Source organism: Scyliorhinus canicula, chromosome 2, assembly GCF_902713615.1.
Source record: "Scyliorhinus canicula chromosome 2, sScyCan1.1, whole genome shotgun sequence".
NCBI classification, from domain to species: Eukaryota; Metazoa; Chordata; class Chondrichthyes; order Carcharhiniformes; family Scyliorhinidae; genus Scyliorhinus; species Scyliorhinus canicula.
The window spans coordinates 5,093,461-5,115,777 of NC_052147.1; the positions used below are offsets into that span (position 1 = coordinate 5,093,461).

Below are 22,317 nucleotides of genomic sequence, written 5' to 3' on the forward strand. Positions count from 1 at the left end.
TTTGGACTGTGGGAGGAAACCGGAGCACCCGGAGGAAACCCACGCACACACGGGGAGAACGTGCAGACTCCACACACACAACCACACCAGGCTGGAATTTAACCCAGGCCCCTAGCGCTGTGAGGCAGCAGTGCTAACCACTGAGGCACAGTGCCTCCCTAGGCTGGTCTGGCCAGGGGTCGTGACCTAGAGCTTGATGTGATCTGTAGTCCACCATATGTGGTTTAATCATGCTTCATCAGCCTGAGGTGTACCTCAAGGTGCACCATTTACCCTGCATTACTGTCAAGATCAGTGACTGGTATCAATGTAAATTCATTCACATTAAAGTGATTATTACAGGAAAGATAATGACACCAAGCCAATGAGGGAAGCACTTGAACAAAGACTTGGTCACAGGTATGGGTATTGGGGAAGGTTAATGGAGGAGGGAGAAAGAGAGGTGGAGAGGTTTAGGGAGCAAATTCCAGAGCTTGGGGCTCAGGTTGCTAAAGGCAAGGCCGCCATTGGTGGGGTGAAGGAAACGGAGGATGGAGAGGGATGAAGAATTGGAGGAATGCCGAGACTCTCGGGCTGTAGAGCTAGCGGAGGTTGTAGAGGTAATGAAGGAAAAGACCATGGAGGTTGAAGATGAGAATTTTGTGATTGTTAGAAGTGCTCCCAAGCTAAGATGAAAACTAATAATCGTAGAAACTTACACCAACCTGTCTTGACTTTTTTAGAGAGCATTCATGCTTAATTCCATATCTCCTGTAAATCCCTCCACCCAACGTTTCAAAATATTGAGGCTTTCGTCATCTCTTTAGGCTCTGTGTTCCAGCTCCTGACTGCTCTGTGTGTTCCAGATCCTGACCGCTCTGTGTGTTCCAGATCCTGACTGCTCTGTGTTCCAGATCCTGACTGCTCTGTGTGTTCCAGATCCCGACTGCTCTGTGTTCCGGATCCTGACTGCTTTGTGTGTCCCAGATCCTGACTGCTCCGTGTTCCAGATCCTGACTGCTCTGTGTGTCCCAGATCCTGACTGCTCTGTGTTCCGGATCCTGACTGCTTTGTGTGTCCCAGATCCTGACTGCTCTGTGTTCCGGATCCTGACTGCTTTGTGTGTCCCAGATCCTGACTGCTCTGTGTTCCAGATCCTGACTGCTCTGTGTGTCCCAGATCCTGACTGCTCTGTGTTCCAGATTCTGACTTCTCTGTGTTCCAGATCCTGACTGCTCTGTGTTCCAGATCCTGACTGCACTGTGTTCCAGATCCTGACTGCTCCGTGTGTTCCAGATCCCGACTGCTCTGTGTGTTCCAGATCCCGACTGCTCTGTGTTCTGGATCCTGACTGCTTTGTGTGTCCCAGATCCTGACTGCTCTGTATTCCAGATCCTGTCTTCTCTGTGTTCCAGATCCCGACTGCTCTGTGTTCCAGATCCCGACTGCTCTGTGTTCTGGATCCTGACTGCTTTGTGTATCCCAGATCCTGACTGCTCTGTGTTCCAGATCCTGTCTTCTCTGTGTTCCAGATCCCGACTGCTCTGTGTTCCAGATCCCGACTGCTCTGTGTTCCAGATCCTGACTGCTTTGTGTGTCCCCAATCCTGACTGCTCTGTGTTCCAGTCCTGACTGCTCTGTGTTCCAGCACCTGACTGCTCCGTGTGTTCTTGGTCCTGAGTGCTTTGTGTGTCCCAGATCCTGACTGCTCTGTGTTCCAGATCCTGACTGCTCTGTGTTCCAGATCCTGGCTGCTCTGTGTTACAGATCCTGACTGCTCCGTGTGTTCCTGATCCTGACTGGTCTGTGTTCCAGATCCTGATTGCTCTGTGTTCCATACCCTGACTGCTCCGTGTGTTCCAGATCCTGACTGCTCTGTGTGTTCCAGGTCCTGACTGCTCTGTGTGTTCCAGATCCTGCCCGCTGTGTGTTCCAGATCCTAACTGCTCTGTGTGTTTCAGGTCCTGACTGCTCTGTGTGTTCCAGATCCTGACTTGTGTGTGTTCGAGATCCCGACTGCTCTGTGTTCCAGATCCTGACTGCTTTGTGTGTCCCAGATCCTGCCTGCTGTGTGTTCCAGATCCTGACTGCTTTGTGTTCCAGATCCTGACTGCTCTGTGTTCCAGATGCTGACTGCTCTGTGTTCCAGATCCTGACTGCTCTGTGTTCCAGATCCTGACTGCTCCGTGTGTTCCAGATGCCGATTTCTCTGTGTTCCAGATCCTGACCGCTCTGTGTTCCAGTTCCTGACTTCTGTGTGTCCCATATCCTGACTGCTCTGTGTGTTCCAGATCCTGACTGTTCTGTGTGAGCACGGTCCTGACTGCTCTGTGTTCCAGATCCTGACTTCTGTGTGTTTGCAATCCTGACTGCTCTGTGTGTTCCAGATCCTGACTGCTGTGTGTTCCAGATACTGCTCCGTGTTCCAGATCCTGACTGCTCTGTGTGTTCACGATCCTGACTGCTCTGTGTTCCAGATCCTGACTGCTATGTGTGTTCCAGATCCTGACTGCCCTGTGTTCCAGATCCTGACTGCTCTGTGTTCCAGATCCTGACTGCTATGTTTGTTCCAGATCCTGACTGCCCTGTGTTCCAGATCCTGACTGCCCTGTGTTCCAGATCCTGACTGCCCTGTGTTCCAGATCCTGACTGCTCTGTGTTCCGGATCCTGACTGCTCTGTGTTCCAGATCCTGACTGCTCTGTGTTCCAGATCCTGACTGCTCTGTGTTCCAGATCCTGACTGCTATGTGTGTTCCAGGTCCTGACTGATCTGAATGAAAATATTTCTCCTCCTTTCGACTCCGCTTGATATTTTCCCAATGATATTGAAACTCTGACTTGTTGTTATCGCCCCGCTCGCCAGAGGGAATGTTTTGCCCACTTGGTTATCGAAACTGCTCATCATTGTGAAAACCCTGACTCGGTCACCTCTTAACCTCAAATAAATGCAAAAAAATACTGCGGATGCTGGAAATCTGAAATAACACAGAGAGTTGCGGCAAAAGTCAGTGTGTCTGGCAGCATCTGTGAAGAGAGAAACAGAGTTAATGGGGGATTTTCAGGGCCTCTCCGCCGGGGGTGCAAATCCCGTTGTGCCTGTCCACTCTTGCAAGAGAGCCGTAACGGGGAGAGGTCAGAATGAGATCTTCATTACTCCCCCGTCAGCAATGTAATCAGGTTCACGCCTAGCGAGGGTGTCAATCTGATTATCACCCATCTGAATCATTTAAATGTGCCCATATGTTCCCCGCGTCGGTCACTACTGCTCTCCGACAGTCGAGGTGACTACACCGGCTTGTGCGGAGGCAAGTGTAGCCCCCGGGTGGTCAGGGGCAAGACCCTGAAACCCTGGCAGTGTCAGATTGGCAGTTGTCGGTTGGCAGTGCCAGGGCCTCCAGGGAAGGCCCCGCTGCCGGCGATGGTGGTGACGGCACCTTTTACATCCGTCCACATCGAGATCGCCCTTTAGAAATGGTGCCCCGATACCTGTACCGCCAAGCTTGCCGGCTCTATGAGACTCCGGCCCGCCAGAATGGTGCGCAGCCGCCCCCCCACCCCTGCCTTTTTGGGTCAAATTGTCAGAAGATCTGGCTGTATGCCGGTATTCAGTCAGAACCTCACACATTGCCATTTTTGGGGAAAATTCCTCCCAGACTGTAGCGGGAAGGTTAACGGATGGAAGGTGTTGCTCGTTTTGGGTGAGTGTGCTTCACACTCACTTGGCTCTGTTTCTCGTTCTAAGCTCTGGAGTCGCCAGGTGCTGTAAAGACACCGTCACAAGTTTCAAGGTCAAGTTCAAAGCAATAAATCTGTACACCAATTAGTAAGTCCAAAACAATTAGAGTTTATTATAACACAATTATAATAACACTCATGCACACGCTAAAGATTAAACCTACTTCTACCACTAAACAACTAATACTTAGCTAAGAAGGAACTGCAAGGTCAGGGAACAAGGCCGTTGTTCTGGTCTGGTCTGCAGGCTTCGGATCATTATCAGTCGGCAAGGGTGTAAGTAATGCCGGTTTCAGGTAGCGGTCGTCGTTAGGCACTTACTTATTGGCGGCTGCTGCTCAACGGCTGATGTAGAAGACAGGGGTCTGGAGGCTGGAGTCGGAGGCCGGAGACAGGAGACTGAACCATGTGTGGGACCTTTCTTTTATAGATCCCGGGGGTCCGCGCCCCTTTGGGCGGGCTCCCTCACCTGCTGGGGATCGATTGGTCCTCTTCCCAATCGATATGGTTTGAACCCCCCCATTCCTAGGGCCGTTCCTTGGTCGCTGGGGCGGTTCTTAGGACTTATTGTCCTGGGCTTCTCTGGCTCCACCGTGTCTGGTCTGCTATTGAATGTATCGATTGATACTTAATTTGTGTCCATTGTACCTGGGACTGGCCCGGTATCACCTCATTAATATGCTAACGGCTTCTCATTTACAGCGCTGCCTGGTTTCTGCAATTGTCTCAATGCATAATTGCTCTGCAAGCTGTTTGCTCTTTAACATGTCCGTTTTCCCTGCACTCTTTGCAGTCTTCCATTTTGTGTTCGTTAGTGGCCATCTTAGATGGCTACAAAGGGGAGTCACATTGGACTCAAAACATTCACACTGTTTCTCCACAGATGCTGTCACGCCTGCGGAGTTTTTGTTTCCGGCACTTTCTGTTTTTATTTCAACTCTTGATCTCCTCTCAGAACAAACAGTCCCGACTTTTCCAATGCCCCCACATAACTGAAATCCCTCATTCCGGTAACATCCTGGTAAGCATCCTGCCGTCCCTCCCTGCAGCCTTTACATCTTCCCTGAAGTGTGGAGGGCAGAATGGTCCACAATATTCCAGCTGCTGCCTAACCAGGGATTAACCTGCCCTGGTACCTTTAACAATGTGTCTGTGCACGCACACCAAAGTCTCACTGTCTGGCAACATTTTTACAAAATTGTGCCCTTTTACCGAAGGGGAACGTGGAATTAATGTTATATTTTCTCCCTCTTATTTCAGTGTGTCAGCCCTGATCTACAATTCTACACAGGAATCCTTTATCTTGGTCAAGCAGTTCCGTCCAGGTAAACTCTGTATGCTGCTGTCGGGGGTGGGCGGGGAGTGGGTGTGGGTGACGGGGAGTGGGTGTGGGTGGCGGGGAGTGGGTGTGGGTGACGGGGAGTGGGTGTGGGTGACGGGGAGTGGGTGTGGGTGACGGGGAGTGGGTGACGGACGTTTGCAATCCAAACTCAGTGGAGTGACTGTGGAGTTACCTCATGTTATAGGGCACGGCCAGAAAACACAGGCACATGAGTATAAGCTCAAAATAAATGCGAATGAGATGTATCCTAGTGGTTCTGTAAAGTAAGCCGCCACCTTGATTTGATTTGATTTATTATCACGTACCGAAGTACAGTGAAAAGTATTTTTCTGCAGCCAAGAGAACATACACAGTACGTACACAGTAGACAAAAAAAATAGATAGTTACAATGAATGCGAAAACATACACAGTACATCGACAAATAAGAATTTGTTACAGTATGGAGCAAGGGCAAAATGACAAAGCAAATACGACATAAGTAAGAGCAGTATAGGACGCCATGAATAATGTCTTACAGGGAACCGATCAGTCCGAGGGGGAGTCGTTGAGGAGTCTAGTAGCTGTGGGGGAGAAGCTGTTCCTATGTCTGGATGTGCGGGTCTTCAGACTTCTGTACCTTCTGCCTGATGGAAGGGTCTGGAAGAGGGCAAAGCCTGGATGGGAGGGGTCTCTGACAAAGCTGTCTGCCTTCGGAGGGCTCGTTGGTCTAGGTGTATGATTCTCGCTTTGGGTGTTTCAGTTGGGGCAGCACGGCATCACAGTGGTTAGCACAGTTGCTTCACAGCTCCAGGGTCCCAGGTTTGATTCCCGGCTGGGTCACTGTCTGTGCGGAGTCTGCACGTTCTCCCCGTGTCTGCGTGGGTTTCCTCCGGGTGCTCCGGGTTTCCTCCCACAGTCCAAAGGCGTAGGTGGATTGGCCATGATAAATTGCCCTTAGTGACCAAAAAGGTAAATTGGGGTTACTGGGTTAAGGGGATGGGGTGGAAGAGGTGTGTGCTTGAGTGGGGTGCTCTTTCCAAGGGTCGGTGCAGACTCGATGGGCCGAATGGCCTCCTTCTGCACTGCAAATTCTATGATTCTATGATTCTTTCTGAGGCAGCGGGAGGTGTATACAGAATCAATGTGGGGGTGGCAAGCTTGTGTGATGCGTTGGGCTGAGTTCACCACACTCTGCAGTTTCTTGTGATCTTGGACCGAGCAGTTGCCATACCCAGGCTGTGATGCAGCTGGATTGGATGCTCTCTATCGCACATCTGTAGAGGTTTGGGAGAGTCGATGCAGACATGCTTGGGGGTCAGGACAGCACCCACATAAACCAGGAGGTTAGTGAGAGCTGTTATCTGTGATCTTTGTTTGCAGACAGGACCAGGTTTGGCTGTGATAGGTGAATATGCCACCAACATGGTCAGTGCCTCCGTTAGTAACTATTTGGGAAAAGTCCCAGAGGGAGGCCAGCACGGAGATTGATTCCTCAGTGGCTGTCAGGATAGAAAGGAGAAGCAGAAACCGTGGCTGAAGGACTTTGTGGATGGCAACTTGGCTCAGTTGGTAGATGCAGGAAGGATGGTGAGGGTGTCCAGAATCAGGGGTCACAGTCTGAGGATACGGGGCAGACCATTTAGGACAGAGATGAGGAGAGGTTTCTTCCCCCAGAGAGTGGTGAGCCTGTGGAATCCATTACCACAGGAAGTAGCTGAAGCCAAAATACTGAGTGTTTTCAAGAAGGAGTTAGAGACAGCACTTAGGGTGAAGGGGATTAAAGGATATGGGGGGGAAAGCAGGATTAGGCTATTAGAATCATTACAGCACAGAAGGAGGCCATTCAGCCCATCGATTCTGCATCAACCCTCTGAAAGAGCAACCGACCTCGGCCCAATCCTCTGCCCCATCCTCGTAATCCAGTAACCCCCACATAACCTTTGGACACTCAGGGCAATTTATCATGGCCAATCCACCTAATCTGCACATCACTGCACTGTGGGAGGAAACTCACAGGGAGAAAGTGCAAACTCCACACCGACAGTCATCCGAGGCTGAAATTGAACCCGAGTCCCTGGCGTTGTGAGGCAGCAGTGCTAACCCGGGTCCTTGGCATTGTGAGGCAGCAGTGCTAACCCGGGTCCCTGGCACTGTGAGGCAGCAGTATTAACCCGGGTCCCTGGCACTGTGTGGCAGCAGTGCTAACCCGGGTCCCTGGCACTGTGAGGCAGCAGTATTAACCCGGGTCCCTGGCACTGTGAGGCAGCAGTGTTAACCCGGATCCCTGGCACTGTGAGGCAGCAGTGCTAACCCGGGTCCCTGGCACTGTGAGGCAGCAGTGCTAACCCGGGTCCTTGGCATTGTGAGGCAGCAGTGCTAACCCGGGTCCCTGGCACTGTGAGGCAGCAGTGCTAACCCGGGTCCCTGGCACTGTGAGGCAGCAGTATTAACCCGGGTCCCTGGCACTGTGAGGCAGCAGTGTTAACCCGGGGCCCTGGCACTGTGAGGCAGCAGTGCTAACCTGGGTCTCTGGCTCTGTGAGGCAGCAGTGTTAACCCAGATCCCTGGAGTTATGAGGCAGCAGTATTAACCCGGGTCCCTGGCATTGTGAGGCAGCAGTGTTAACCCAGGTCCCTGGCATTGTGAGGCAGCAGTGTTAACCCGGGTCCCTGACGTTGTGAGGCAGCAGTGTTAACCCGGGTCCCTGGCACTGTGAGGCAGCAATGTTAACCCAGGTCCCTGGCTCTGTGAGGCAGCAGTGTTAACCCAGGTCCCTGGCGTTGTGAGGCAGCAGTGCTAACCCGGGTCTCTAGCTCTGGGAGGCAGCAGTGTTAACCCAGGTCCCTGGCATTGTGAGGCAGCAGTGTTAACCCGGGTCCCTGGCGTTGTGAGGCAGCAGTGCTAACCCGGGTCTCTAGCTCTGGGAGGCAGCAGTGTTAACCCAGGTCCCTGGCATTGTGAGGCAGCAGTGTTAACCCGGGTCTCTAGCTCTGTGAGGCAGCAGTGTTAACCCGGGTCTTTAGCTCTGTGAGGCAGCAGTGTTAACCCGGGTCCCTGGCACTGTGAGGCAGCAGTGCTAACCCGGGTCCCTGGTGCTGTGGGGCAGCAGTGTTAACCCAGGTCCCTGGCGTTGTGAGGCAGCAGTGCTAACCCGGGTCTCTAGCTCTGGGAGGCAGCAGTGTTAACCCAGGTCCCTGGCACTGTGAGGCAGCAGTCCTAACCCGGGTCCCTGGCTCTGTGAGGCAGCAGTGTTAACCCGGGTCCCTGACGTTGTGAGGCAGCAGTGTTAACCCGGGTCCCTGGCACTGTGAGGCAGCAATGTTAACCCAGGTCCCTGGCTCTGTGAGGCAGCAGTGTTAACCCAGGTCCCTGGCGTTGTGAGGCAGCAGTGCTAACCCGGGTCTCTAGCTCTGGGAGGCAGCAGTGTTAACCCAGGTCCCTGGCATTGTGAGGCAGCAGTGTTAACCCGGGTCCCTGGCGTTGTGAGGCAGCAGTGCTAACCCGGGTCTCTAGCTCTGGGAGGCAGCAGTGTTAACCCAGGTCCCTGGCATTGTGAGGCAGCAGTGTTAACCCGGGTCTCTAGCTCTGTGAGGCAGCAGTGTTAACCCGGGTCTTTAGCTCTGTCAGGCAGCAGTGTTAACCCGGGTCCCTGGCACTGTGAGGCAGCAATGTTAACCCAGGTCCCTGGCTCTGTGAGGCAGCAGTGTTAACCCAGGTCCCTGGCGTTGTGAGGCAGCAGTGCTAACCCGGGTCTCTAGCTCTGGGAGGCAGCAGTGTTAACCCAGGTCCCTGGCATTGTGAGGCAGCAGTGTTAACCCGGGTCCCTGGCGTTGTGAGGCAGCAGTGCTAACCCGGGTCTCTAGCTCTGGGAGGCAGCAGTGTTAACCCAGGTCCCTGGCATTGTGAGACAGCAGTGTTAACCCGGGTCTCTAGCTCTGTGAGGCAGCAGTGTTAACCCGGGTCTTTAGCTCTGTCAGGCAGCAGTGTTAACCCGGGTCCCTGGCACTGTGAGGCAGCAGTGCTAACCCGGGTCTCTGGTGCTGTGGGGCAGCAGTGTTAACCCAGGTCCCTGGCGTTGTGAGGCAGCAGTGCTAACCCGGGTCTCTAGCTCTGGGAGGCAGCAGTGTTAACCCAGGTCCCTGGCACTGTGAGGCAGCAGTCCTAACCCGGGTCCCTGGCTCTGTGAGGCAGCAGTGTTAACCCGATCCCTGGCACTGTGAGGCAGCAGTGTTAACCACTGTGCCACCCTGCCGTGCCGTTCCGGCTTGATGAATGCAATCTAGTCGAACTCTGCTGCATCATTGCATAAGTATCTCACTTCTCAAAGAGACATTAAACTGATGATCTGTCTAGCTGTTGTGTTGGTTCAAGTCGACATAGGGATCTCGTGGCAGGTCGAGAAGAATAGGGCGTTCTGCTGGTGTCCTGATTGACTGATTGTTCATCAAATTTATTTGTGGGATTGCGATGTGTACAAATCGGCTGTTTTATTTGTTTGCAAAATGGCAATGATTCATTGGCTGTGGATCGAGTGGTGAGGGAAGTTCTGATAGAGCAGACATAAATATAACGGGCGCGATTCTCCGCCCCCCACGCCGGGTGGGAGAATAGCGGGAGGGCCTCCCGACATTTTTCACGCCCTCCCGCTATTCTCCCCCCCCTCGCCCGACCCACGTCACGAATCGCCGCTCGCCGGTTTTTACGGCGAGCGGCGATTCTCCGCGGCCGATGGGCCGAGCGGCCGGGCCTTTACGCCCGTTTTTTCACGGCAGCAAACACACCTGCTCGCTGCCGTTGTATAAACGGGCGCTGGATGCCCGTTTGGGGCATCCAGGGGCCCGTTTGGGGCGGGAGCACCACCGTTATGCTCGGGAGGGGACAGGCCCGCGATCGGTGCCCACCGATCGTCGGGCCTGCGTCCAAAAGGGACGCACTATTTCCCCTCCGCCGCCCGGCAAGATCAAGCCGCCACATCTTGTCGGGCGGCGGTGGAGGAATGCGGAACCGCGCATGCTCGGGTTCCGTCAATGGCGTGATGACGTCATCCACGCGTCATCTTGGCGAGCGGCCTTAACGGCGGTCGTTAAGGTCGCGACGCCGTGATTCCCGGGGTCCCGCTCCTAGCCCCGATGGGGGGGGTGAATCAGGTCCCGGGAACGGACGTGAAGGCTGCCGTGAAACACGGCCGGTTTTACAGCAGCCTTTACGACTCTCCGCATTTGCGGAGAATCTCGCCCAACCTTTATTTCTTGGGTAAATGTGTCAGCCTTGTCTCTGTGTTAACACTCTTGCCTGTGACCACAATCGAGGCTGGCTGGTCACTGCAGCATGGAAGGAGCTCTGCACTGTCAGAGACGTCAGCCAGGTCTCTCCACTCCCCCCGCTGCTCAGATCAGGAATCTCGGGACCCCCCCATCCCCCCGCCAGCCACAGCTCCTTCGAGCTATTTTGCATGTTATTGACGGTCGGGACGCACCGTTCACAACCCAGGTGGGATGCTCCGCCCTCCCCAGCCGGGTGTCCTGCTGGCGGGAATTGGTGCAAGGACTGACGAGCCTGGACCTGGTGGCTTGCAGTCTGAGGGGTGGCAAGGTGGTAAGTACCCTCCCATCACTTGACCCCGAGGGGGGGGGGTCCTTCCTGGGGTGTGGGAATCGGGGGGGGGGGGGCTTGTGTTGGGCTGGAGGGGCTTAGGTCAGGGGCCTTCCCTGCGAAATGGGCTCCTGTGGCCTCTCTCCCATTTGCAGCCTCTAAACCCCATTGAACAGCCTCTCAGTGTGTAAAAGTTTTCACTCTTCTCCGCTGGCCGGAGTACTTCGACTCCAGAACAGAGAATCCAGCCATCATCTTTCAAATAAGATGTTAAATGGAGGACCCGACTGCTCCACATAATGATTCCACAGTGAAGAAGAGCAGGAGAATTATCTCTGGTGTCCCAGCAAATATTTATCTTTCAATCAGCATCGCTGGAGGAGGAGGCAGTGGCAAATTGCCATTATCACTGGACAACTAATCCCGGGGTAAGGCTCTGGCGACCAGAGTTTACCACTGCAGATGGTGAAATTTGATTTCAATAAAAATCTGGAATTAAAAGTCTAATGATGGCCATGAAACTATTGTCGATTGTCGGAAAAACCCACCTGGTTCAATAATGTCCTTTAGGGAAGGAAATCTGCCGTCCTTACCCGGTCTGGCCCACGTGACCACAGCAACGTGGTTCACTTGTAACTGCCTTCAGAGATGCCGGCCCACATCCCATAAACAAATAAAACAGATGATCTAGTCATTACCTCATTACTGTTTTATGGGCTCAAATTGCTGCTGCCTTTTCCACATTACAACAGTGACTACACTTTAAAAGTGCTCCATTATCTGTAAAGTGCTTTGAGTTGCCCTGAGAAATGTATGCCTGTCTTTATTACTAAATTGGTAATACTGAATCACATCAGATGAGACAATCACAGCTAGCCGAGTTATTACAGTCAACGAAGGGGAAGGAAAAGCTGAGCCTGGTTTTGCACCTGATATTGCTATTTTGTGAATCTTGCTGGAAGGTTCAGGTGTCAGATGCGCGCAGTCAGCACCTGTGGACATGTAACCCAACAAACAGGGACTGCGTTCAGGGGCAATCCAGGTGTGGAGGGGGAGCAGGTATAGACAGGAGAAGGAACAACCAGTGGTGCATTTGAGGGAAAGTTAGCTAAGTATCTGAGATGGAAAGAAATGTAAGGATGTGTTAGCACTGCTGTCTCACAGCACCAGGAACCTGGGTTCAATTCCGACCTTGGGTCACTGTCTGTGCGGAGTCTGCACGTTCTCCCCTTGTCTGCGTGGGTTTCTTCCGGGTGCTCCGGTTTCCTCCCACAGTCCAAAGGTAGAAGTAGACAGAATTTACAGTGCAAAAGGAGGCCATTTGGCCCATCGAGTCCGTACCGGAAAGACCAACCCACCTAAGCCCACATTTCCACCCTATCCCCACAACCCAGTAACTCCTAAACTTTTTTGGACACTAAGGGCAATGTAGCACGGCCAATCCACCCAACCCGCACATCTTTGGACTGTGGGAGGAAACCGGAGCACCCAGAGGAAACCCACGCAGTCACGGGGAGAATGCGCAGACTCCGCACAGACAGTGACCCAAGCCGGGAATCGAACCTGGGACCCTTGAGCTGTGAAGCAACTGTGCTACCCACTGTGCTACCGCACTGCAGATGTGCAGGTTAGGTGGAAATGCCATGATCAATTGCCCCTCAGTGTCCAAAGATGTGAAGGTTAGGCAGGGGAGTGGGCCGAGATAGGGGACCTTTCAGTTGGTGCAGACTCGATAGGCCGAATGACCTCCTTCTGCACTGTAGGGATTCTATGATCTATAATATTCTGATAGGTTGAGATGAAAAATGAAAATCGCTTATTGTCACGAGTAGGCTTCAAATGAAGTTACTGTGAAAAGCCCCTAGTCGCCACATTCCGGAGCCTGTTCGGGGGGGCTGGTACGGGAATTGAACCCGTGCTGCTGGCCTGCCTTGGTCTGCTTTAAAAGCCAGCAATTTAGCCCAGTGAGCTAAACCAGACAAAGAGGGGTGGGTGGAAGTTTTTGCGGAACATATGCATAGGCCTGGACTAGTTGGGCCGAATGGCCTGTTTATGTGCCTCAAATTCAGTGAAACCAACAGATTCTACCACACGTAGAACCAGGGTCGGTGTGGATGTCTGTGAAGGAAAGCCTCGCAGATCAAAAGATTTGATAGAAATGTTCAAAATGAATGAAGGGTTTCAGTGGGCTAAATGAGGAGGAACTGTTTCTCAGTGGGCTTGTGATCAGAGGACACAGATTCAAGGGGATTGGCAGAAGGACCAGAGGAGACATGTGAACACATTGCTGTACTCAGTGAGTTCGGATGGCTTGGAAGGCGCTGCATGAAAGGGCCCTGCAAGCAGATTCAGCAGCAACCTCCCAAGGGGAATGAATAAATGGGGAAAAGAAACTCTCTGAGTTATAGGGAAAGAGCGATAGGAATGAAATTGCTCTTTCAAAGCGAGACAATGAGAAGAATGGTCTGGGCTGTATGATACTAACCTTGAGGTGATATATGTGTCTTTAATATAATTAAATGTTTTGATAAGGTTGCATTCAACAAGGTAAATTTGGAAAAATGAGATGAAAAGCGGGGGTAGATAATATAAAAGTTTTTTTCCCCACAGGACAGTGCACCTGGCAAAGCACACTCACCACTGCCGGGTTCGATTCCCAGCTTGGGTCACTGTCTGTGTGGAGTCTGCACGTTCTCCCCGTGTCTGCGTGGCTTTCCTCCGGGTGCTCCGGTTTCCTCCCACAAGTCCCGAAAGACTTGTGTTTGTTCGGTGAATTGAACATTCTGAATTCTCCCTCTGTGTACCCGAAAAGGCGCCGGAATGTGGCGACTAGGGGCTTTTCACAGTAACTTCATGGCAGTGTTAATGTGAGCCTACTTGTGACACTAATAAAGATTATTATTATTATTATTATTTTGGTTAATTCACAGACGGGATCAGTAGGTAGTGGAGATGTGACAATCTATGATAGGACCTTGACACAGCGAATGGATTCTTCTTGATTTCCTTATGAAAGAAAAAGATTTGCTGCTTTTGAACATGCTGGGACGGGTCTGGCTGCTCCTGGGGGCGCGGGGGGGGGGGGGGGGGGGGCGGGGGGAGAGGAACGCAGCGTGCACTATTTAATATTTTTACATTCATCAGTACCGTGTAGCTCTTGCTTCTGTTGTCCTGTGTCCCATTCTTTATCCTGCTCTCTGCAAAGCTCTCCTTGGCAAAGCATTTAATTGAAATGCATTCAAGTGCCTGATTTCATTTCCAACCTTAGCCTTTTTTATTTTGGGTTAGCCCTTGTTTCACTATTATGTGTAAACTAGTTTAGTTAAACATACACTGGGTAAATTGCCTTTGATCACTGAAGCATTGCTGTAGCCTGCACTGGCCTGTGGCTAATCTCTGCATTGATCTAATAGCATGTGGAGGCTGGAGTCAGTCTGTTATTTTCTATTTCAAACCAGTTAGAGCCTATTGATATTCCACTGACAGCCCGCGCGCGGGAGCCTGCAGGAATAATGCCGGGCTTCTGAGCCTGCCTCCATTGAAAAGGGGATGGATTGGAGAGGCAGGGGTCGTTCCTTTTGAAACAGAGTCTGAGGGGACGTCTAATTGAAGTGCCCAAAATTGTGAGGGGTTTAGATAGAGTGGATAGGAGGGCTCTATTCTCCTGGGCTAAGGGGTTCATAACCAGGGGACATAGGAGGTCTCGAGGGGGCAAACCTTCCATCCAGAAGTGGTGGGCGTCTGGCACTCGCTGTCTGAAAGAGAAGCAGAAACCGTCACCACGTTTCAAAGTACTTGGATGCGCAGTTGAAATGCCGTAGCCTTTGCACCAAGAGCACGAATGTGGGGTTAGTCTGGAGGTTCCTTGTTGACGGGTGAGGACACAATGTGCTGACAGGCTTCCTTTGCTGTAAATTCCCTTGATTCCGCAATTCTCCTGCTTAATGGGAAAATACACATCACCTGGTGTAGTTCTGTGCCTGAGACCAGCGTTAATTTCTGGTTCGGATATCCATTTTTTAAATATAAATTTTAGAGTACCCAATTCATTTTTTCCAATTAAGGGGCAATTTAGTGTGGCCAATCCACCTACCCTGCACATCTTTGGGTTGTGCAACCCACGCAGACACGGGGAGAATGTGCAAACTTCGCACGGACAGTGACCCACAGCCGGGATCGAACCTGGGTCCTCAGCACCGTAGGCAGCAGTGCTAACCACTGCGCCACCGTGCTGCCCTAGGATATCCATTTTGATACCTGGGTCCTACTTTGCAAATTCCTCTGTGGCCTGGCCCCACCTTCCCCTCGCAGCCCTCCATCCCAAACATTTCCATCCTCAAATTTCAGGGTGTTCTAAAGCTCTTTCCTGGCAATTAAATACTTTTAAAATGTTGCCTTAAACTGTTGTAAAGTGTGAAAACACAGCAGCCAATTGGCACACAGCACAAGGTTGAGACAATGACCAGAGAGACTGCTTTTAACCACACTGTTAATGTAGAGATGCCGGCGTTGGACTGGGGTGAGCACAGTAAGAAGTCTTACACCAGGTTAAAGTCTAGTTGGACTTTAACGATACTGGTCAGCATGAATATCACATTTCTGAGCATTTCCTACTGTTTTCAATAATGCCTTGGAATCTCTTGCTTCCACACTGGGAGAGCAGTTCATGTCTTGTTCGATGTGCCATCAAAAGGTAGCGTGCTGGCTTCACCTTTTATTGAGGCTAAGTGTTGACGTCAGCGGAGGAACTGTGACGTTTTACGATGGATAGATCGGCACCGAACCCTCGCCCTCCTGTGACCGGTGAGGGGCGAGCAGCCTCGTCAAGTAAAACCCCCGGCTCCCACGACAAAACCGGCTGGAGAATGGCCGTGTCCATGGCCGCGCTTGCGCACAGTGACGACCTGCAACGGTCGCGCCGTATAACATGGCCCCGGCCGTGCGTGGACCCGACCTGCCAAATACTGTCCCCCCCGAACACACCTTTGCCACCCCCCACCAGTACCTCTAGCCCTCGAGGAAGCCCCTCTGGCCAGCAGCACGGCACCCGGCCAACTGTGGCGGTGCCGGGTACAGTCCGTACCCACCACACCGGGTTCCCGTCCGCTGAGACCACGCGTCAACCGTGCCATCGGGAACTCAGCCCATCGGCAGCGGTGAACCGCGGAGGCCCTGGAGAATAGAGGGTCAGGCCAGCCAATGATATGCCGATGGCGCTTAAACACCACGCGGCGTGCGACGCATCTCCGCCATTTCCGGGTGTCGGAGGATCACAATTTGGCACCAGACTCAGTTGCCCTGCAGATTTCCACTTTTTTTGATGGTTACAAGTGAATGTACCTGCTCCAAAGTGGCACTGGTCACTCCTGGAAGCAGGTTTCTGATCCGCACAAAGGAAATGGCTCATTAGAATGGAACGCAAAGATTAAAGGGGAATGGGTAAAGGGAAGGGGCACAAACCACATGCCGTGTCCTCACGTTCTGAAGAATTCAGGTCAGTACAAATGTGAACCTGTGAGTAATTCCCTTCAGTATCAGTGCAGATATTATGACGGGCACTCTATATAAAATCCAACCAGTATCCTAGAATGGTACCTGGATTGGGAGACTTCAGTTATGAGGGGTGGGTTGGAGAATCGCCGGGGAGCGGCGTCAATCCCGACCCCGCCGTCTCCCGAAGTCTCCGGCACCAGAGATTCGGCGGGGGCGGGAATCGCGCCGCGTCTGTCGGCGGCCCCCCCCCCCCCCCCCGGTGATTCTCCGGCCCACGATGGGCCGAATTCCCGCCGCTGTCATGTCGGTCCCGCCGGCGGGAATAAAACCACCTACCTAACCGGTGGGACCAGGCAGCGCGGGCGGGCTCCGGGGTCCTGGGGGAGCGCGCAGGGCGATCTGGCCCCCACGGTGGCCTGGCCCGCGATCGGGTCCCACCAATCGGCGGGTGGGCCTGTGCCGTGGGGGCACTCTTTTCCTTCCGTCTTCGCCATAGTCTTCACGATGGCGGAGGCAGAAGTGACCCCCTCCCATGCGCATGCGCGGGGATGACGTCAGCAGCCGCTGACGCTCCGGCTCATGCACAGACTTCCGTCGGCCGGCGAAGCCCCTTCGGCCCCGGCTGGCGTGGTGTCAAAGGCCGTCCCCGCCAGCCGGCGGGGCGCCAACCACTCCGACGCGGGCCTAGCCCCTCAAGGTGAGGGCTTGGCCCCTAAAGGTGCGGAGACTTCTTCACCTTTGGGGTGGCCCAACGCCGGAGTGGTTCACACCACTCCATCCCGCCGGGACCCCCCGCCCCGCCGGGTAGGGGAGAATCCGGCCCCAGGAGAGAAGCTGGGATTGCACTTCTTATAGCAAGATTAAAGGGAGGAGTATTATGAGAAGTGTTCAAACTTATGAGGGGCTTTGACAGAATAATAACAATAATAATCTTTATTATTGTCACAAGTAGGCTTGCATTAACTGCAATGAAGTTACAGTGAAAAGCCCCTAGTCGCCACATTGCGGCCCCTGTTCGGGTACATGGAGGGAGAATTCAGAATGTCCAATTCACCTAACAGCACGTCTTTCGGGACTTGTGGGAGGAAACCGGAGCACCCAGACACGCAAACACGGGGAGAACGTGCAGACTCCACACAGACAGTGACCCAAGCCGGGAATCGAACCTGGGACCCTGGAGCTGTGAAGTAACAGTGCTAACCACTGTGCTACCTATAGGGAGGAACTGTTTCCTCTGGTAGGAGGATAATTACCAAGTAAGATTGAAGATATTTGGTGAAAGTAGCAGTGCGAAATGCGGGCAATCTTTTAACACGGTGATTCAATAATAACTTCCAAATAGAAATTGAATCAACTTGAAAAGGAAAAACCTGCAGAGGTCTCTATGGCGGGGAGGGGGGGATAACTGGGTAGCTCTCACTGGGGGACAGATTGGGCTCTCTATGAGATTCTGTAGTAAAATGTCACTGAGTGTTTCGGTCCTCTATTTGCAGCTGTCTACATGTGTGAGTGTGCAAGGAAAGGAATTTTACCGGCCCTCGAGACAACTGGGGACGACACTCCCGAGGTACGGGTACCAATCGAGCTCTTGCCTGCTTCCGCTGGTGTGACGTACGAGCTTTGTGCCGGGATTGTTGACAAGCCGGGGCTATCACTGAAGGAAATAGCCAAGGAAGAGATTGTGGAGGAATGTGGCTACAATGTGCCAGTGGAAAGCTTGCAGAAGATTACCTCATACAGGTGAGTGCACTCCGAAGGTAACGGGGGCGGGAGTTACTGCCTCTCGTTGTGCAGCTTGTCACCTGTGCAGGGATTTTCTGTTTCCGCTCTGTCACAAACATCAAGTCGGTGGGAAGAGAGAAGGAGGAACCTCTGCTCAGCCGGACAACTTGGTGTATCCTGACCTGGGAGCACTTCATAGGACAGCGACCCATCTTTACCCGATACGGTAGCACAGTGGTTAGCACAGCTCCAGGGTCCCAGGTTCGATTCCCGGCTTGGGCCTGTCTGTGCGGAGTCTGCACGTTCTCCCCGTGTCTGTGTGGATTTCCTCCGGGTGCTCCGGTTTCTTCCCACAAATCCCGTTAGGTAATTTGGACATTCGGAATTCTCCCTCAGTGCACCCGAACAGGCTCCGGAACGTTGAGGCTAGGGAATTTTCACAGTAACTTCATTGCAGTGTTAATGTGAGCCTACTTGTGACAATGAAGATTATTAAGATTAAGATGTATATATGCTGTCCCTGCCCTGGGAGTGTTAGATGGGGACAGTGTAGAGGGAGCTTTACTCTGTATCTAACCCCGTGCTGTACCTGTCCTGGGAGTGTTTGATGGGGACAGTGTAGAGGGAGCTTTACTCTCTATCTAACCCCGTGCTGTACCTGTCCTGGGAGTGTTTGATGGGGACAGTGTAGAGGTAGCTTTACTCTGTATCTAACCCCGTGATGTACCTGTCCTGGGAGTGTTTCATGGGGACAGTGTAGAGGGAGATTTACTCTGTATCTAACCCCGTGCTGTACCTGTCCTGGGAGTGTTTGATGGGGACAGTGTAGAGGGAGATTTACTCTGTATCTAACCCCGTGCTGTACCTGTCCTGGGAGTGTTTGATGGGGACAGTGTAGAGGCAGCTTTACTCTCTATCTAACCCCGTGCTGTACCTGTCCTGGGAGTGTTTGATACAGACAGTGTAGAGGGAGCTTTACTCTCTATCTAACCCCGTGCTGTACCTGTCCTGGGAGTGTTTGATGGGGACAGTGTAGAGGGAGCTTTACTCTGTATCTAACCCCGTGCTGTACATGTCCTGGGAGTGTTTGATGGGGACAGTGTAGAGGGAGCTTTACTCTGTATCTAACCCCGTGCTGTACCTGTCCTGGGAGTGTTTGATGGGGACAGTGTAGAGGGAGCTTTACTCTGTATCTAACCCCGTGCTGTACATGTCCTGGGAGTGTTTGATGGTGACAGTGTAGAGGGAGCTTTACTCTGTATCTAACACCGTGCTGTACCTGTCCTGTGAGCGTTTGATGGGGACAGTGTAGAGGGAGCTTTACTCTGTATCTAACCCCGTGCTGTCCATGTCCTGGGAGTGTTTGATGGGGACAGTGTAGAGGGAGCTTTACTCTGTATCTAACCCCGTGCTGTACCTGTCCTGGGAGTGTTTCATGGGGACAGTGTAGAGTGAGCTTTACTCTGTATCTAACCATGTGCTACCTGTCCTGGGAATGTTTGATGGGGACAGTGTAGAGGGATCTTCAATTTATATCTAACCCTGGGCTGTACCTTCACCAGTCTGGGCTGAGATAGGGAGATAACAGTATTTTCTATCAGCTGGACAGATACAGAGAGCCAGTGGGTTACAGTGAGTACTGGACAGATACAGAGAGCGCCAGTGGGTTACAGTGAGTACTGAATGGATACAGAGAGAGCCAGTGGGTTACAGTGAGTACTGGACAGATACAGAGAGAGCCAGTGGGTTACAGTGAGTACTGGACGGATACAGAGAGCCAGTGGGTTACAGTGAGTACTGAATGGATACAGAGAGCCAGTGGATTACAGTGAGTACTGGACAGATATAGAGAGAGCCAGTGGGTTACAGTGAGTACTGGACGGATACAGAGAGAGCCAGTGGGTTACAGTGAGTACTGGACAGATACAGAGAGCCAGTGGGTTACAGTGAGTACTGAATGGATACAGAGAGCCAGTGGGTTACAGTGAGTACTGGACAGATACAGAGAGAGCCAGTGGGTTACAGTGAGTACTGGACAGATACAGAGAGAGCCAGTGGGTTGCAGTGAGTACTGGACAGATACAGAGAGAGCCAGTGGGTTACAGTGAGTACTGAATGGACACAGAGAGAGCCAGTGGGTTACAGTGAGTACTGGACAGATACAGAGAGAGCCAGTGGGTTACAGTGAGTACTGGACAGATACAGAGAGAGCCAGTGGGTTACAGTGAGGACTGGACAGATACAGAGAGAGCCAGTGGGTTACAGTGAGTACTGAATGGATACAGAGAGCCAGTGGGTTACAGTGAGTACTGGACAGATACAGAGAGAGTCAGTGGGTTACAGTGAGTACTGGACAGATACAGAGGAAGACAGTGGGTTACGGTGAGTACTGAATGAATACAGTTAGAGCCAGTGGGTTACAGTGAGTACTGGACAGATACAGAGAGAGCCAGTGGGTTGCAGTGAGTACTGGACAGATACAGAGAGCCAGTGGGTTACAGTGAGTACTGAATGGATACAGAGAGAGCCAATGGGTTACAGTGAGTACTGAATGGATACAGAGAGCCAGTGGGTTACAGTGAGTACTGAATGGATACAGAGAGCCAGTGGGTTACAGTGAGTACTGGACAGATACAGAGAGAGCCAGTGGGTTACAGTGAGCACTGAATGGATACAGTTAGAGCCAGTGGGTTACAGTGAGTACTGGACAGATACAGAGAGAGCCAGTGGGTTACAGTGAGTACTGGACAGATACAGAGAGAGCCAGTGGGTTACAGTGAGTACTGGACAGATACAGAGAGAGCCAGTGGGTTACAGTGAGTACTGGTCCGATACAGAGAGAGCCAGTGGGTTACAGTGAGTACTGGACAGATACAGAGAGAGCCAGTGGGTTACAGTGAGTACTGGACAGATACAGAGAGAGCCAGTGGGTTACAGTGAGGACTGGACAGATACAGAGAGAGCCAGTGGGTTACAGTGAGTACTGAATGGATACAGTGGGAGCCAGTGGGTTACAGTGAGTACTGAATGGATACAGAGAGAGCCAGTGAGTTACAGTGAGCACTGAATAGATACAGTGGGAACCAGTGGATTACAGTGAGTACTGAATGGATGCAGAGAGCCAGTGGGTTACAGTGAGTACTGGATAGATACAGAGAGAGCCAGTGGGTTACAGTGAGTACTGGACAGATACAGAGAGAGCCAGTGGGTTACAGTGAGTACTGGACAGATACAGTTAGAGCCAGTGGGTTACAGTGAGTACTGAATGGATACAGAGAGAGCCAGTGGGTTACAGTGAGTACTGGACAGATACAGTGAGAGCCAGTGGGTTACAGTGAGTACTGGACAGATACAGTTAGAACCAGTGGGTTACAGTGAGTACTGAATGGATACAGAGAGCCAGTGGGTTACAGTGAGTACTGGATAGATACAGAGATAGCCAGTGGGTTACAGTGAGTACTGGACTGATACAGAGAGAGCCAGTGGGTTACAGTGAGTACTGGACAGATACAGAGAGAGCCAGTGGGTTACAGTGAGTACTGGTCAGATACAGAGAGAGCCAGTGGGTTACAGTGAGTACTGGACAGATACAGAGAGAGCCAGTGGGTTACAGTGAGTACTGGACAGATACAGAGAGAGCCAGTGGGTTACAGTGAGGACTGGACAGATACAGAGAGAGCCAGTGGGTTACAGTGAGTACTGAATGGATACAGTGGGAGCCAGTGGGTTACAGTGAGTACTGAATGGATACAGAGAGAGCCAGTGAGTTACAGTGAGCACTGAATGGATACAGTGGGAACCAGTGGGTTACAGTGAGTACTGAATGGATGCAGAGAGCCAGTGGGTTACAGTGAGTACTGGATAGATACAGAGAGAGCCAGTGGGTTACAGTGAGTACTGGACAGATACAGAGAGAGACAGTGGGTTACAGTGAGTACTGGACAGATACAGTTAGAGCCAGTGGGTTACAGTGAGTACTGAATGGATACAGAGAGAGCCAGTGGGTTACAGTGAGTACTGGACAGATACAGAGAGAGCCAGTGGGTTACAGTGAGTACTGGACAGATACAGTTAGAACCAGTGGGTTACAGTGAGTACTGAATGGATACAGAGAGCCAGTGGGTTACAGTGAGTACTGGACAGATACAGAGAGAGCCAGTGGGTTACAGTGAGTACTGGACAGATACAGTTAGAGCCAGTGGGTTACAGTGAGTACTGAATGGATACAGAGCGCCAGTGGGTTACAGTGAGTACTGGACAGATACAGAGAGAGCCAGTGGGTTACAGTGAGGACTGGACAGATGCAGAGAGAGCCAGTGGGTTACAGTGAGGACTGGACAGATACAGAGAGAGCCAGTGGGTTACAGTGAGTACTGGACAGATACAGAGAGCGAGTGGGTTACAGTGAGTACTGAATGGATACAGAGAGAGCCAGTGGGTTACAGTGAGTACTGAATGGATACAGAGAGAGCC

At 52.1% G+C, this 22,317-nt stretch overlaps 1 protein-coding gene across 1 annotated transcript in view; it reads left to right on the top strand.

Moving 5' to 3' along the window:
* Positions 1–22,317, top strand: part of nudt14 (nudix (nucleoside diphosphate linked moiety X)-type motif 14) — a 98,107-nt gene that overhangs the window by 60,758 nt on the left and 15,032 nt on the right. Inside the window, exons 3-4 of the mRNA XM_038822118.1 lie at positions 4,976–5,040; positions 17,616–17,862. Of these exons, the coding sequence (XP_038678046.1) occupies positions 4,976–5,040; positions 17,616–17,862 (312 nt within the window). The remainder of the gene's footprint in view (positions 1–4,975; positions 5,041–17,615; positions 17,863–22,317) is intronic.